Source organism: Juglans microcarpa x Juglans regia, chromosome 5S (genome assembly GCF_004785595.1).
Source record: "Juglans microcarpa x Juglans regia isolate MS1-56 chromosome 5S, Jm3101_v1.0, whole genome shotgun sequence".
In the NCBI taxonomy this organism is placed as follows: Eukaryota; Viridiplantae; Streptophyta; class Magnoliopsida; order Fagales; family Juglandaceae; genus Juglans; species Juglans microcarpa x Juglans regia.
In genome coordinates this window covers 8,277,998-8,294,800 of record NC_054603.1, presented here as the reverse complement: position 1 = coordinate 8,294,800, position 16,803 = coordinate 8,277,998, and the positions used below count along the sequence as shown (strand labels likewise).

Genomic DNA, 16,803 nt, shown 5'->3' with positions numbered 1-16,803 from the left:
GGTAGAACATCATGATATTTGGAAGATCTAATTTATGCCATTTATCTGTCTTTTTCATCCTCTAGTACTACTTTATAAAAAGAACATTTCATGAGAACCCACGTTATCCCCACAAAAATGGATCCTCCCTCTAATCAACATCAACCATGGCATACCATATTATTATATATGTAATCATCCATAATATTCCAGACTCATCAACTAAGTAAACATTCAGCAAAGTTATCAAATTGAAATCATCATCATCATCATCATCACCATTCTATCATGCATGCATATCCAAAAAAAAAAAAAAAACATTATCCTTGAAACAATTGGACCTACCTTTGCCTTCCAGAGGAGGCTCCACTACCACTTCCACTGACTGATGATCCATACATGTCATGGCCACCATGATAATTATGACCCATCATCATCATAGTGGATTGCACCCCACCATACATCATCCCAACCCCAGAGTTCCCACTATTCCCAACACTGCCATCGCCGCCAATATCCCTCTCCCCTTGCCTTCCGCCGGCCACAGCTGTACTAGTAGTACTGCTACTCTTTTCTCCCTCCATCTCTCTGAACTTCTGCAGATAAATCTTCAACGGCTCCACATACTCTTCGAACCCCAGCGTTGTCATGGCCCACAGAAGATCGTCGCCGTTGATGGTCTTCCTCTTCTCCCTCTGGCACTTATCGGAGGCTTCTCCGGTAATGAAGCTGATGAATTCCGACACACATTCTTGTACGGTTTCTTTAGCTTCCTTGGAGATCTTCCCGTTGGCCGGCAACGCTTTCTTCATGATCCTGCTCACGTTTGCTATAGGCAAAAGCCTGTCCTGCTCTCTCAGGGAAGAGTACTCGCCGTTGAAGTTTGCGTTGTTTTGCCCTCCTCCAGACTCGTCCTCGGAGTCAGCCATGAGCGAGCTGGCGCGGCCACAAAACCAATTAAACTGGCAGTACTACGTATAGAGCAAGCCGGGCAGGCCAAGAAGAAGTCAAAATTCTCGAGCTTGAGACTTATCTGGATCTATCTCATGCGTCTCACAAAAAAACGGGAGAAACAGTGCATGAAGAGATAAACACGTACGGTACTGGCTGTAAATATAGGGTTTTGGATCAAAGAGAGCAGTAGGGTATGGAAAGCTGTGGGAATTATATGTGGGAGATTGAAGGTAGCTAGCTAGGTTTGTGAGTAGTAGCAGTAGAAGTCATGGGGATCGATGTCTAACTAAAATTAAATATTTCCAATATTAAATATTAATATTTAAGAAGGCCTCATGAGTGACAGGTAGAACAGGACTGGACCGTTCGTTTTATCGATAAGTTTCTGTGACGTGGGTGTCTCATTAACCGTTGGATTGAAATGTGAACAGAGTAGATCATCCATGATATCTGGTTTCCATGAGGTTTTCGCAGCACGTGATGATCTTGGTAGCTAGGTCTTCTTTGGTGGTGTCGGCTGGCTAGGCTCAGGCCGTACAACATATTATGCTTTATATATGCTTGAAGGATTCCATAGAATGGGATAAATGTAATGTGAATTGTTAGTTATACTTGTGAGTATGTAAGTATTGTATATTTATTTAAAAAAAATAAATAAATATAAAATTTATATGAAAGAAATTAATTATTTACTAATGAATCATATTATTTTTTAAAATGATTATACGATACTTACACACTCTACGATAACATGTAATATTATTCAAATGTAATTATCCTAAAGTGTAAATTAGGACTATTCGTTTGAATGTTGAGATAAAATGAGAAATTCATAAATTAATAATAGTCAAATGTTTTGAGTTAAGTGTTTTATTTGGTTTTAAAAAATGAGAAAAGAAAAGTTGAATAAAAATATTATAAAATTAAAATATTATTATAATATAATTTTTTATATACGTTTATTTTGAAATTAAAAAAGTTGAATTATTTTTTGTGTTTTGTTTTTAAGTTTGGTAGAGTTGTAATAATTAGATAAAGATGAGATAAAAAAGTTGAAAATTTTAAAATATGAAAAGTGTTTGTATTTAAATAATGGTTGAGAAGGAAATGAGATGAATAATTTCAACATCCAAACGAGCTGGCCTTAGTTCGTTCCATCTATTTCAAATATCATGCATTTAGAATTATATAATATCTCGAGTAATTTTAAAATACAGATTTAAATTGCACAAGTCTTGGGTATTTCATTTGAAAAATAGAAAGACCCACCAATAAAAATATGATTTTTTTTTATGTGCATGGGTCATATATTTGTCGACTTATTCAAAAGGGAGTGCATGAAACTTATACATTATAAAAATGTACAAATCATTTGGTTTTCTTTTTTGGTATCTTTCATTGTTTATTTTTAGGGTATAGTTTTGGATTGGTGTAAAAAAGAAAGGTGATGAATACGTATACCTGTCTCATTCCTTATCCAATCTCAAATGGAATTAAAAAGAAAAAGAAAAGAAACAACAACAACTTCATGACTAGATTAGAGCAAGATCTCCCTCTTTAAGGGGTATAGAAAATAATCAAAAAAGGATCAACATCAAAAGCTTGTTTTTTAAATGGATATAAGAAGAAATTAGAAAGTCTTATATATATATATAAAATAACCTTGATTTTTAATATTAAAAATAAATAAAGATGAAGATATTAGAGGTTGCAAGTATTTCATTGGACATAACCATATTAAAATTCTTAAAAACTCTCCATGTAGGTTGGATATATAAGATATGAGTTCGTTAAAAATTACAATTTTAATTATGAAATATGTCACGTTACTTTTTTTTTTTTTAACATTTTATTGATTAAAATCTGATTAAAAAAAAAAAGTTATTTTCAGTTGAATGAAGTTATAGTTAAAAAAAATAAAAAATAAAAAAAATCTGATAAAAAAAGTGTTATTTCTCGATTTACTAAATAAGAACATAATTTTATAAATTTTGAAGTCCATGATATAAAAAAATTAAGGTAATTACCGTATTAATTAAAATTGCAGAAATAATATAAATTTTGGGGTGAGCCATATATAACTCAAGCTAGCCGCTGCTATTTGAATGTCCAACGTGGAGCTATAAATATACATCGATCGTCATCCTTACAATTGATGACGCTTGATGGATTAATTTTAGCGGAAAATAGTATTCATAGCGAGACATTCTATCCACGAGAAAGGTATAAATTTTAAATAAATAAATTGTAAAAAAAATAATTATACTCTTTTTAGATGGGATCTATTTTTAATAAATCATTAAAAAAATATTTTTTAATAATTTTGTAATTTTCTTTTAAATATTTAAGAAAATTAAATATATATATATATATATATATATATATATATATATATAAAACATTTGGCCGTGTTGAAAAGTTTCAAAGTAAGAAATCTCGGTGTCCGTACTGCTTCCCAATGTGTGTGGGGGCCCTACAAAGACTTCCCATGGGTGTGAATGTGAATGGCTAGCCACTAAGATCATCCCGTGCCACCTTTAACTTTTTTCCTAATTGTCCTCATTCGACCGTCCCGATTTAATTTTAGAAAAACTATATTACATTTAGTAAACTTGATTGATATAATTTAATTTAAAACATAAATTTTAAATTTAAATCGAGCCTAGTGCTAAGTTGCCCTCCAAATGTGTCACAAATGTGTACCTAGTGCATTTTATTTTAGTTTTAACAAATATTAAAAAATACACATAAATTTGCTAGTGATAACTTTTTTAAACATTTAAGAAAATAAATAAAATGTACTAGAGGTACTTTTAGAGCTCGTTTATTTTTAGAGATGAGATGAGATTAAAATTAAAAAGTTGAATAAAATATTGTTAGAATATTTTTTTTAATATTATTTTTATTTTGAGATTTGAAAAAGTTGAATTGTTTATTTTATTTTGTGTTGGAATTTGAGAAAGTTGTAATGATGAAGTGAGATGAGATGAGATTAGATGAGATGTTTCCTGAAAACAAACGAGGCCTTAGAAGACAACCAAGCATTTTTCTAAGAGTATAGAAGAATTCTTAAGGGATGTTTGGAAACAATTTACATCTCATATTATCCTATCTTATTTCTTTCTTAAACATTATTTAAATGCAAACATTTTTAAAATAATCATTACAATTTTTTTAAATTTTTAAATAAAAATAAAAAATAATTAAACTTTTTTAAATCTTAAAATAAAAATAATATTAAAAAAATAATATTTTAACCGTATTTTAATTTAATTTATTTCTCTTATTTTTTAAAATTCAGTAAATACTTAATTTAAATTATCTTATTATTATTTATAAAATTTTGATTTCATCTATTCTTTACCTTAATTTTCAGCAGTGGAACTCGTGGGGTCCGACATTATGTAAGGTGGACATGACATATTAGGGTTGGTCCCCACGCATATATATTATATATAATCAGTACTTTGTCTAAGGTTAGGTTAGGTGTGCCTGTTGGACACGTCATTCTATTAGTTGAAAATTTTTTTTTATCGTTAATTAAATTTTTGGTTGGAAGTATGGAGGGCTCCACCTTCTATATATCTTTTAACTGCCCCCAATATATAATAAGAATAAGAAGAATAATACGTGTGTAAGTGTTGTGTAATCATTTTAAAAAAAATAAAAATTATTATTAAAAAATTAATTTTTTTTATAAATTTTATATTTATTAATAATTTTTTAAAATAATTATATATTCACGACTATAACTATCAACTATTATTTTTCATATAATAAAAGGGTTAAAAAGGTAAAATTAATCTCTCTCAACTTTGGATTGTAGAAATTCCCCTTCGAGTTTTCACGAAAACAAATCTACAATTAATTAAGTTCTTTTAATTATACTCTAGTTGAAATTTCTAATAGCTGGTTTCACACGTGGCATTGAGGGACGTGTGGACCAGTACCGAAGACCAACACTATAAAAAACAATAAAAATTTCCATGAATTAAGACATCATTGCTATGTAATAATATTTTAATCATAACTTTGCTTATTATTATCGCGTGTAATACTCCATTAATTCAAAAATATCTTTTTAATTTACAGTTATATGTGGTCACAAGTTACACCTTGCGTGCATCATTAATTAATTTGACACCTACATATATATAAGCTAATTTTCTCTCTGAATTATCGATTTAAGATATAATTTTTGGAAAACATTTAATTTTTTATATTTAATTAAATTCGGAATTTGACTATTTCACTCGTGTTTAAACTTTATACCATAATTAAGAATTTTCCCTTGTGAAAAAATTTCGCGGATTTTCTTGAATAACCACTACATGAACAAATGCGGTCTTTTGCTGCGTTTTTTTTTTTTTTTTTTTTTGGCAGGCAAGTTTCGTCGCAATTTCACAACAATTTGCCATCAGGTGTTTAGTTATCTAAGTCGGAATTGAAGTATTAATCAGGATTTTCAAAGTTCTAATTTGGGTCTCTAGACTCTACAGCCTTATTTTCTTCTACAGTAGTTTCTTCTCTCCTCCTAAAGTCCATTTGTTTTTCAATTTATTAAAGCTTTTGTTATTACGTAAGCTGTAAGTACGTCTAAGGCTGCATATGAAACTGAGCTGATGTCAAATAATTTGAATTAATCTGTAAATAGTTATATTTTATAAGTCTTATTGAGAAGAATTTAAATATAAATAGGTTTGATTTTTTTCACTTATATGTATTCTCTAGATGTCTTGTTGTAATTACGATTTTCCTTTATCACAAGTAAGCGTATATCAATAAAATTGAGATACTGTTCTCTTTTAATATATATATATATATATAAATATGTTGGAATATGTTTTTGAATATATGAAGTATGTTGAGATGGATTTAGATTTTTATGAAAAGTTAAAAAAATAGTAGATCTCACCGATTACTGATTTGTGATGAATTGAACTCACTTTTAACAACCAAAACATAGCCTAAATTCTCATATACCAAGCTATACATTTTAACTTTTTCATTTTAATTTTGGAATGCCTTCCTCACGCCGGTTGTCACAAACTATCTAATTAGCATCATCTTGTAATTAAAGGGTTCTAAATCCACTCAAGTAAGAAACTTTACACGCCAATGTACGTGGCTTAATATATATAATGTGTCCAATCTACTTTATAATAAAAAGAATATCACAATCTAACGTATCCTATTAAACCATTTCAGTTTGTAAAGTTTATTATATACGATTTTCGTGTAGATCAAATATTTCTCTTAATTTCCTATATCATGTCGGCCACATCTTGCTTTCAACTTTCATCACATGATTCTCTTGATCATGTCACACTCACTTACATAATTTATATTTGATTGATGCATAATGTCAAATAAATCTGCAAGGTGCTTTGGTAGCCATTAATTGTCTGTGTACATGATCGTAACCATGGGAAGAAGAGGTAGATCAGGATGGGCACAAGGTGTCACTGATGCATCTGGGTGATTAATTGTTGATCTTACTTCGCACACCTCCATGCAATTCCCAACTTGGAAAAAACATGTTCAATTAAAGTTCTTCAAATACCAAAGAACTGAATTGATCACCCTGTCGATCAGCTTCTGTCAGGAAAAATTATGTATGTCATCCGCTAGGAACAGCATCCGCACTTAGAGTGCAGCAAGGATTAGGTTCCTGCATTATACTTCTAGACCATTGGAAGAATGCATGAAGAGGAGTGATCACAAAGGGATGCAATGGCAGAAACATATATATATATAAATTGCATACAAGGACAGATATAGTACCATGGCCCCATTGGGATGACTCTTCAGTCACGGCATTTGAATTAGATATTGGTTTCATTCATCTGTACGCATGCATAAGTTGTGAGAGATGCATTGGTAGAAAATAGAATGTTCATAGAGTGAAAAAAATCATGTTAATGCCTAAAAATGACACAGCAAGATGAAGGGAGAGAAATAGTTATTCCCTGCCTGCTATGGCGATTCGGGGCCTTGATCGGTGTGGTTTGGAGCTCTCGGCGGTAGTCTAGTGTAGTTGTACGGTATTGGTGTGTACATTCATGACTGTTAACGAAAACTAAATGTAGGAAAAATAAAAAAAGAGAGAGACATACAGATTTACGTAGTTTGGTATTAGGCCTACGTCCATGGATCATTTGGAAAGACGAATCCACTATAATACATTTATTTTACAGTTTCTCATAGCCTCTCATCCTCATTGTACAATGAAAATCAAAGATCTATCTTCTGGTGGAGAAGTTGTCGCTGGAGCTCTGGTTGTAAGGTTGAAGAAGCTGGAGAAGACGTCAAAGTAACCGTCCCTCCAAAGTCGTCTGGCCCCTCCCTTTATCCTCTATCCCTTGCCTTCTTTATGTCACGTCCCCTTCTTTATGTCACATCTTATCTTTTCCTTCCTAACACATTTTTTTTTCCTCAACACTTTTTTCCTTCCTTGTCTTTTCTTCTTCTCTACTTCTGTTGTCTTCTAGTGGGGGCCCTTCATCTTGTGCTGGGCTTAGAAACCCATTGGGGGCCTGGGATATTTTATACCCTCCAGTTGCCCATGATTATTAAGGTAGATTTGCTCTAAAAAAAAAGAAAAAAGACTTGAGAATCTTCAAGATAAAATATACAATAGAGATAGTTTGGAGAAATCTGTAGAAAAATAAATTTATGGAGTGCTCCCTGGTTTTCTATTTGCTTGCGTTAAGTGAGAAAGACTTCCAAGCACAAGACTAGGCAGGAGATAGGCTCAACCGCATAAGGTGCGAGCGTGGAGCTTGGCTTTTGTGAGAGATGGGCTTGACTGTAAAAGGTGTAAGCGCGGAACTCGACTTTGGCAGGAGATATATTCAACCGTGTAAGGTGCGAGCGCGGAGCTTGGCCTTTATGCGTGCGAGGATAGTCAGGCAATCGAGTGACTTGCCCGCCTATTTGGGCGCCTGGGAAGCCTGGCGGTCCCTAAACTTTCCCACATGTTGACTCATTATGAATGTGGTGATAAGCCAAATAGCCAAAAGACTGGACCTGCCTCTTTGACATGATGGAAGTTGAGTAGTTCATGAGATTCGATTCGCCCCGTTGACCCTCGTAGATGAGAGGGAGGCCGAGCAGTTTGTAAGACAGGACTCGCCTTGTTTCTATGAGGGTGGTCGAGTAGTTTGTAAGACTGAACTCGCCTTGTTGCTGTGAGGGAGGTCGAGTAGTTCTTAAGATTGAATGAGCCTGTTGACTTGTTCCTGAAGGTAACCCGCACAAAGCGATTGTGGAGCTCGAAGGCAGGTGAACTCCGAGTGGTCGTTCCCGATGTTAACTAGCTGGTAGCGGTTATTGCACGAGTGTGGACACTAGGCACTTGCTGGTGGAGATGTCATCATGGTAGTAACATTGAGCAGTGTGTAACACTAAACCAGCCTTGTTGTCCTAGCACAGGTCGAGTAGTGTGTAAGTGTTAGACCTCCACGTCGAGTCGCCTCTAGAGATGCCGCACATGCCCTAGTCATGTGGGCTAGCGAGGTTAGTCAGGACCAGCTTGCGCAAGCAGCAATGCGCTGCGCGCCCATGCCCGTGGCAACGTGCACGCCCCTGCGTGCAGCAAGGCGCACAGGCATGAGCCGCACGCTCATGCAAGCAGCCAAGCGCGCAGCTCTTGACCGCGTGCGCATGCGCGCGGCAATACAGGCCGTAGCGCGCCGCACGCGCCCACGAGTTATTGTGCGCAGGCCCATGCGCTTGGCGATGGGCCATGCGGCCCTTGTGCACGCCCATGCGGCGCAAGGCCTTGCGCCACACTACCAGTCCTCCCAACGCGCGCGCGCACCTACCTAGCCATGCAGCACTCCAGCGAGGTTAGTGGCATGCCTCACGGCATGCCAACCAGCGCACGGCTCCAGCCCGTGCCTTGCAGAGCAGGCCAGTGGCATGCCCACCAGGCATGCCATCCAGCGCATGGCCTCAACCCATGCCCTGCAGACTCAGTGCCTAGGCCATGCCGTGCACCACTTTGGCTCACCATCAGCAAGCCATGCCGCACCACATGACCATGGACCAGCCCGAAGACCACCATGCTCCAACCTAGCCCATCATGGGCCATGCATGCCACGGCTAGCCTTGGTCCATGACCACTATCTTGTTATTTCTTTTATTTAATTAATTTGATTTAATTATTTATTTTCAAGGGACCTATTGGGGGTTTCGACTTTGTATTGCTTATAAATAGGACATCTTTCATTTGCTTTAGGATCTTTTGGCAAAACTCCTAGAGGGAAGACTATTGTTTGAGAGATCACAAACCGGTGCCATTGCACTTGGGCTTTTTGGGTGAAATTCGTGAATCTCAAAGAGAGAATCACACTTTGCAATTCTTTGAATAAATGTGATTCATTTATCTTGTTATTTACAACTTGGTGCAATTCGTGAATCCAAGTTGGTTTTATCAATATATGAGGTTTATTCATTACTTGTGCAATTCGTGAATCAAGTCTTGAATTATTATTGTTTATGTTTTTATTCATTCAAGTTCATAAGTATTTGCTTTTGTTCTTGAGTGTTCTTCATAAGTTGCTCTTCCAATCCATTCCTTTCATCAAAGTCGACCAACCCTTGTGTTAGTCAACTTTTCATAAATTGTTGGCTTCATCTTTGCTGCCCTAGTCGAACTCTACTTCCATTGGAATTTGAATTCAAATTTCGGCAACCTCTTACCTAATTTGAATTGTCCTAGCCGAACACTCTACTTATCAAACTAGGTTCCTATAATCTAGGAACCCTAGTTGACCTAAACACTTCTCCATACTCGGCCAAACCTTTCCAAATTGAATCCCTAGATTTTAGGAATAACTTCCTAAAATCTCTCCCTAGCCTTGTTCGGCCAACCCTAGCCTACCACATACTTTCCCATCTTCCATACACTAAACCTAAACCCTAGCCATCCATCACCCAACTTCCAAACCTTAAACTCCATCTTCTAAGTGGCGCCAACCCTAGCTCACTCTAGTGCCGTGCGCCCTCATTCATTGAACCTCACACAACTCCTTGACCCTTACCACCACTCCATACACCCATCTTAGCCTAAACACCTAACCTCACCGTATCCAAGTGGTCACCTTGACCAAATTATTCGAGAACCAAGCAAGAGAGGAACAAGGATTCGGTCATCACAAGGCCACCTTTGGCGAGGAGAACATAGTGTTTAGGGACTTGACCGAGGTCCCTAACAGTAAGACTGGACTCACCTTGTTGACCCTCGTAGAAGTGGGGGAATGTCGATGAGGTTAAGCAGTTTGTAAGACTAGGCCTCGCTGACCCTTGTAAAAGTTAGCTATTATCGAGGAGGTTGAGCAGTTCGTAAGTTTGGACTCACCTCGTTGACACTCGTAGAAGTGAGGGAATGTCGAGCGGAGGTCTAGCAGTTCCTAAGACTAGACTCGCCTCGTTGACCCTCGTAAAAGTGAGGGAATGTCAAGGAGGTTGAGCAGTTCGTAAGACTTGACTTGCCTCGTTGACCCTAGTAGAAGTGAGGGAATGTCGAGCAGAGGTCGAGCTACTTGTAAGATTGGACTTGCCTCGTTTAAGGGAGGTAAGTAGTCAGGGCGCTTGACCAAGCTACAGAAGCCAAACCAGTTAGCGTATATAATTTTCAATCACAAGTGTGAGATTTGTGCACTTGAATCGTCCTGTTGGAGTGTGACGAAGGTTTGAGGCGTGTCGGCAAGGCCCATGAGCTGTCATGTTTCAGTGATGATTGAGGTCTGGGTGCCTACATGCATGTTAATGCCAAGAAATTGATTTCGAAGGAGAGATGTTGGGACGTCCGAGGGGTGCTCGAGTGGGGTTGTGTAGCCGATGTTTTGCGCCATAGGAACCAATTTTGTTAGTAAAAGTGGAATTTACGTAAATTTAGAGATAGGCAAATCGGGGTGTTTTAGCTGCAATAGCCAATTTTTGCTTGACTAAAAATTGCTCGCTACTAGTTATTGTTTCTTTTATTCCTTGCTCTTCTTTTCTCATTTTTTTTTCTTCAATACTTTTATTTATTTTGGAACTGCATGTCCAAGTAGAATCTACTATGGTTGTATGAAGCACTGTCGTTGGGTAGTTGTGTCCGATGAATTCTATGTGGCCATTGACCGGGAGGGGTGGTGATCGGTGGGGTATGTCGCATGGGCCATGCATCGTATCTTGGGGGTTGCCTGCTGGAAAGGCTTGCACGAGGAGGTTCATGTGTCTCTTTGAATCTGGCCAAGGCTTACGTGCTCATGTCGTGAGGTTTGCTTGTTGAGAGATAGGGTGCTCTGTGGAGGGCAATAGGGTACCCGCAGTGAGAGGTGGTGGGTATCGTGATGCATGAGTCCGAGTAGTAATGAGGCTGCGTTGGGTTGGTCGAGCATTGCGTGGGCTACCCACTTGCACAAGGCCGAGATGGTGGCTGTCTGCTGCATGCATGTGGCTGAGGCGAGATGGCGTTGGCTGTGCATGGCTGAGTCGAGATGGCATTGGCTGCGTATGGCTGAGTCGGGATGATGCAGATGGTCTGGATGAGACGATGAAGGTGGTCGGGCCGGGATGCGGATGGGCGAGACAATTTCTTGCGATTATGTCGATGGATGGCCGAGGAAGTGGTGGGACCGGTAGGAAAGGTCCCACTGGCGTTCTTTGTTGTCGATGGCCAGCGTGCCGACGGCAACCAGCACTGATGTGCCTAGTTATAGCTCGTTGGCAGTTGGCGGTTTGGAGCTGGCATAGAAGTTCGTAGCCGAGCAACACATGGAAACTCGTGGCCAAGGAGTCCATGGTCGGTGGGGAAGGTCTCGCCGGCGTTTTATGTCACCGAGAGGCAGCACGCAGGGTATAACGCTTCGGTCCCAGAGGTCCGGAGAGTTAGCTACAGTAATATAAAATCATCTCCCATAACATAATTATATATATTCCAAAGACTACATAAAATATAAATTTCTTCGTTCAACATAAATATATATGTTCCTCTACAAGGACACCAAATAAATATATCAACATAACAACTTCAAATCTCCTTAAAGACTTAGAAATATCCATGTCTCGTGATTCCCAAAATAACAGAAGATAATAAATTTACTAAATAAGACTCCAATAATTATTTTTGCCATTTAGCACTTATTCTTCTGCGATCATCAAATCTTCCTAATACGTCATACTCTTGATTTCAAGTTGAATCATCAAAATTATAGGAAAAATATTGTTGAGATAAATGGTGAATTATCAACAACTCAGTAAACAGAGAACATATACTAGTATGTAAACATGAACATTTACAGAATTTAGAATGTAGAACAAAACATTTTTATTTTCAGAATGTCATGCTAGAGGTTTTCAAAGGTCACATCATATCATATAAGAGTATAAAACATAATCAGAACACAACATAATCAAATCATAGTCATATAATTATGCACAAATTTTTGCGTTCGCTATTTTTTACAAAGTTCAGAAATAAAATGCCAAAAATAACTCATATTTACACCGGTTATGACAGAAGTACTTTCTCTTCTTAAACGGAATTCCATACAAATACATATAAAATGGCCGAGGTTGTTTTCAAGTTTTTATTTTCATAACAAAGTATGCATATTTTTCATAAATTCAATCTCAGTCCAATCATTTTATGCAAAGTCTAGCATAGGAACCCTGCTTACCTAAGCTTTTTAGCTTTTTAGAATTTTTCCACAACAATTTTGAACAAATATCAATCGTCACCTAGCAAATAGAAATGTAACTTACTTAAATTTCTAATTAAGCACATATTCTGATATTTAAGACTAAAATAATAAAATAACCTATTTTTACAGAAAAATCTAAAATTTTCATAACCCTAAAGTAACATAACTTTCCACATTAATCTATATCTAATTAATAATGTCGACTAATACATTAATCTCTAACTTATTCTTGTTAAAATAACTTTTTTTTAAATAACATAAAGTGAGAAGCCAACTTAAAATAGCCCATCGTACAATCAAGTCCAACAAAATATAAGTTAATAACACATTTTCTTAGGCTTATAACTCAAATGGCATAAATGTAATATCATCTCAAACATGTTACTCCACTTTATGCTTAACAAGCTTTACGAGGGACACAACAATCACTTTCTATTTTTCAAAGCAAAGTAGGCTTCATTTGTGTGGTTGCGCGATAGAAGCTTACCGAGCGAGGAGGGAGACGCGGTGAATCTGGATGGTGAGACGAAAATGCCAGAGAGAGAGAGAGAGATTGATGAGAGAGAGGGGTAAAGTCATAGAAAGAGAGATGGAGAGAGTGTGAGAACACGAGAGAAAGAAACAAAGGCTTATGGCGTAATAGTGAGCAGTCAGGGCAGTGGGTGGCAGCTTCCATTGCTAGTAGCAGTTGGCTTTGTTTTAAGGAGCACAAACTGGGACCCGTGCAGTTGATGTGTGGAAGAACTAAGGTTGTTGGCGTGGACGTAGGTTGCTCTGTTTTTAGGTGTGAAAAACAAGGCTTTCCATGTCGTGCAACCCTGGAGGCTGAGACGTGGAGAATCAAAGGTGGCTTAGGGCGATTCCTATGGCAGCATGACTTTCAGTCTTCTCGTAGCACTGTTGTGCAGTGGGTGATTTGGTGCAGCGATGCCACAAGACGTGACACAAGGTTGCGTGTCGGATTAGGCTCATTTGTGGCAGTGGCTGGGGGTGCTATGTGGCTGTTCCACGGTGGTCCCGTGGTTGACGCTGGAATGTGAGAAAAGAAGAAAAAGAAAACAAATGTGTAGATTGAGTGGTGGTGGCCCTGAAGAGCTACGACTTCATCGTGGAGAGGTTGTCTTGCGAGGTAGCTATTTGTCCCTTGCGAGACTGTTGTTCCGTTCGACGGAGACTGAGGGAAGCAGACGGCACCTACGGGAGGAGGGGTTTTATGGAAACTCAAGGTTACGACAACTCTAGCTTGGAAAAATATGAACATGTGTAATATATATATATATATATATATATATATATATATACACGCCCTATCGTGAGCCCTAGTGGGGTGGAGATGTGCATGGCGTGGAGACAACGTGGAATGGGTTTTGATCTTTGATTCTTACGGGCTTGGACTTTTATGCCCTTGAGAGTAATTAAGCTCACAACTTGGTAGTGTATGGAATTAACAAAAGAACTGGGCTGTTTGGTTAAAACAGTTCAAAAATCTCTTTGGTTTGTCTGTAATTTTCTCATGGGTCAACTATTTTATCGATACTAATGGGTCTTGACTCAACTTCTACAATAATCCAACTTGTCCAACAAATTTCTTGGCCCATAAAAAGATTTCACCTAATCCAAAAATATTTAATGATTTTAACTTAATAAGTAAGCCCAATAAAAATTTCGATATTCGCCAAAATAAAATTTGGGCCCATAGTTCATTCCAAAATTACTCGTTAATCTCAAGTGGGCTTTTCATACGTATAAACCCAAAATATTTTTAGAATGCGGGCTTGGTGCTGGGCTTGGGTGTTACACCGGTGGCCTTAGTAGCTTGTTGGAAGCTGGCGAGTTGTTGTTTGCTAGCCACTATGAGCCTCTGCACAGTGCATGTCCTGGATGTGGGTGCTCCCACTCTGGTGATCGTCACTGCTTTGGGAAGGGTGAAGCTTCACCAGAGACAGAAACCAACGGCGAGCTCAGTGGTGGCCACTGGTGGTTGTCCCAGGCTCCCCTTGTGGCTGGCGGGATGGGTCCCGCCAGCCAGTGGTTCTCACGCGGAGTGAAGTTGGTGGGGCGTTTTTCGCCAGTCCCACCCAGCTGTCCAACGATGCGATCCCCAGCAGCCATGTGTCCTCTGGGTGCACGCAATGTGCACCCCCATGTCGCTGTGCATGCCATGCACAATCGTGCATTGTACGTGCACTTTCATAATCCTCAATCAGTTGCATCCTTCATGCGTAGTGGTTGCCCATCCCGCATGCACATTGTATCTAAGTGCACAGTGTGATTGAGCGGGCAGTGAATCTAATTGCATGGGCAAGGAATTGTATCACGCCCATTTTTCTTGGAACAATATTGTTCATAAAAATCAAAATTGGAGGATTGTGAATACTTATCTGGGAAACCTTTATCTACTCATTCGGTGATTATTTAGTGCACTGGAAAATCACATTTCTCAAGCTTCCGGTGTAGAAAATAACTCGAAATCCCACAGACGACACCAACTGTTAACATTTAAAAATGGCACAACAGGCTGGAGGAGGAGAAAAAATCATTCTCGTCCCACTATGGCAATTTGGGCTTTAATCGGTGTGGTCTAGAGCCCTTGGCGATAGTCTAATGCAGCTGTACGATGTCGATACGTATATCCATGGTGGTGAATAGAAACTAAATGTAAGGAAAATGAAAGAGATGGAGACACACATATTTATATGGTTAGCACTAGGCCTACGTCCACGAATCGTTTGGGAAGGTGAATCTACTATAATATACTTGTTTTACAGTCTCTCATCCTTATTGTGCGATAGAAATTGAAGATTTATCTTTTGGTGGAGAAGTCGTTATTGGAGCTCCAATTGCAAGGTTGAAGAAGCTGGAGAAGATGTCGAAGCAACCGTCCCCCCAAAGTCGTTTGGCTCCCTCCCTTTATCTTTTGCCCCTTGCCTTCTTTACATCACTTCCCCTATTGTTTATGTCACATCTCATATTTTCCCTCATGACACATTTTTTTTCAGCCCTTTGTCATTCCTCTCTCTTTCTGTTGTCTTTTAGTGGGGTACCTTCACATCAAAATCAAGAAGATCATTTTTATCGTTAATTATAATTATGAGAAATGATATTTACAATTGTGGAGTACGTAAGTACCGTACAATTCATTAAAAAAAAAAGAGTAAATATCTGACCCACATAAAAAAAACTAATTTTTTAATAATGGAATCTATTTTTTTTCAAAACGATTGTATAATACTTACGCACTTCACGACTATACGTGAAATTATCATATAATTATTAGTCATGTTCTTTTGTTGGAAGCACGGAGAGCTCCACCTTCTATATATCTTTTAACTGCCCACGACTAACCAACACATAATACCCCGCCCCGGGGGGGGGGGGGTAAAATGAATCTCTCACAACTTTCGATTGTAGAAATACCCCATCAATTGTTGAGTTTCCACGAAAACAGATCTACAATTAAGTTCTTTTAATTCTACTCTAGTTGAAATTTCTAATAGCATTTTGCCGCGTGGCATTGAGACATGTGGACCAACTCGAAGACCAAAACGTGAGTGATAAAAAACTAATAAAAAATTTTCATGAATTAAGACATCATTGTTATGTAATAATATTTTGATCATAACTTTGATTATGATTGATTATTATTATGTGTGTAACACTCCAATTCGTCCCGTGAATTCAACCTTTACGTACAAACGTCGAAGAAAAATAAACCAATTACCCGCTCAAAGTCTTTTTGAAATCGATAAGGTGCTCAAGTGTCAAGTGAAAATAACATCAGTTTCTTGGCTGGTTGCTATCGATGAGCAGTAGCACATCTGCAGCTCATTTGCTTGAGAACATTCCAATTCTCGGCTAGTAATCACCTTTCAGCTGACTCCTTCCACCCTCACATTAGGCTTCAAGATGGAATTTCTTATACTTACATGTTCAGAAAAGCTGAGAAAGCAAAAAAATCATTAAACTCTCTTCCAATTTGATGCACACAGACTAACTTACAGAAAGGATATAGGTACCTGAACAAGAACTGGTTAAGAGCAAGGCTGAGGTAGAAAGGAACTCAAGAAACTTGGAACCAGTTAGGAATGTTCTCAACCTCTAAAAACACTTGTATTATCTGTAAGGAAATGTGTCTGCAGTTATGATAGCTTTACTTAGCTCGGACATGTACAAA

The 16,803-nt window shown here is 37.9% G+C and overlaps 1 protein-coding gene across 1 annotated transcript; it reads right to left on the bottom strand.

The window, feature by feature from the left end:
* Positions 1 to 202: 202 nt before the first annotated feature.
* Positions 203 to 1,231, bottom strand: LOC121268061 (nuclear transcription factor Y subunit B-3). Its single transcript, XM_041172180.1, has one exon. It carries the CDS (start codon positions 906 to 908, stop codon positions 321 to 323), a length of 588 nt encoding a protein of 195 aa, XP_041028114.1. The 5' UTR covers positions 909 to 1,231; the 3' UTR covers positions 203 to 320.
* Between the last annotated feature and the right edge of the window lie 15,572 nt (positions 1,232 to 16,803).

Bases quoted from the DNA above. Each gene is read 5' to 3' on its own strand.
- LOC121268061 (XM_041172180.1), bottom strand. From the start codon at position 908: ATGGCTGACTCCGAGGACGAGTCTGGAGGAGGGCAAAACAACGCAAAC.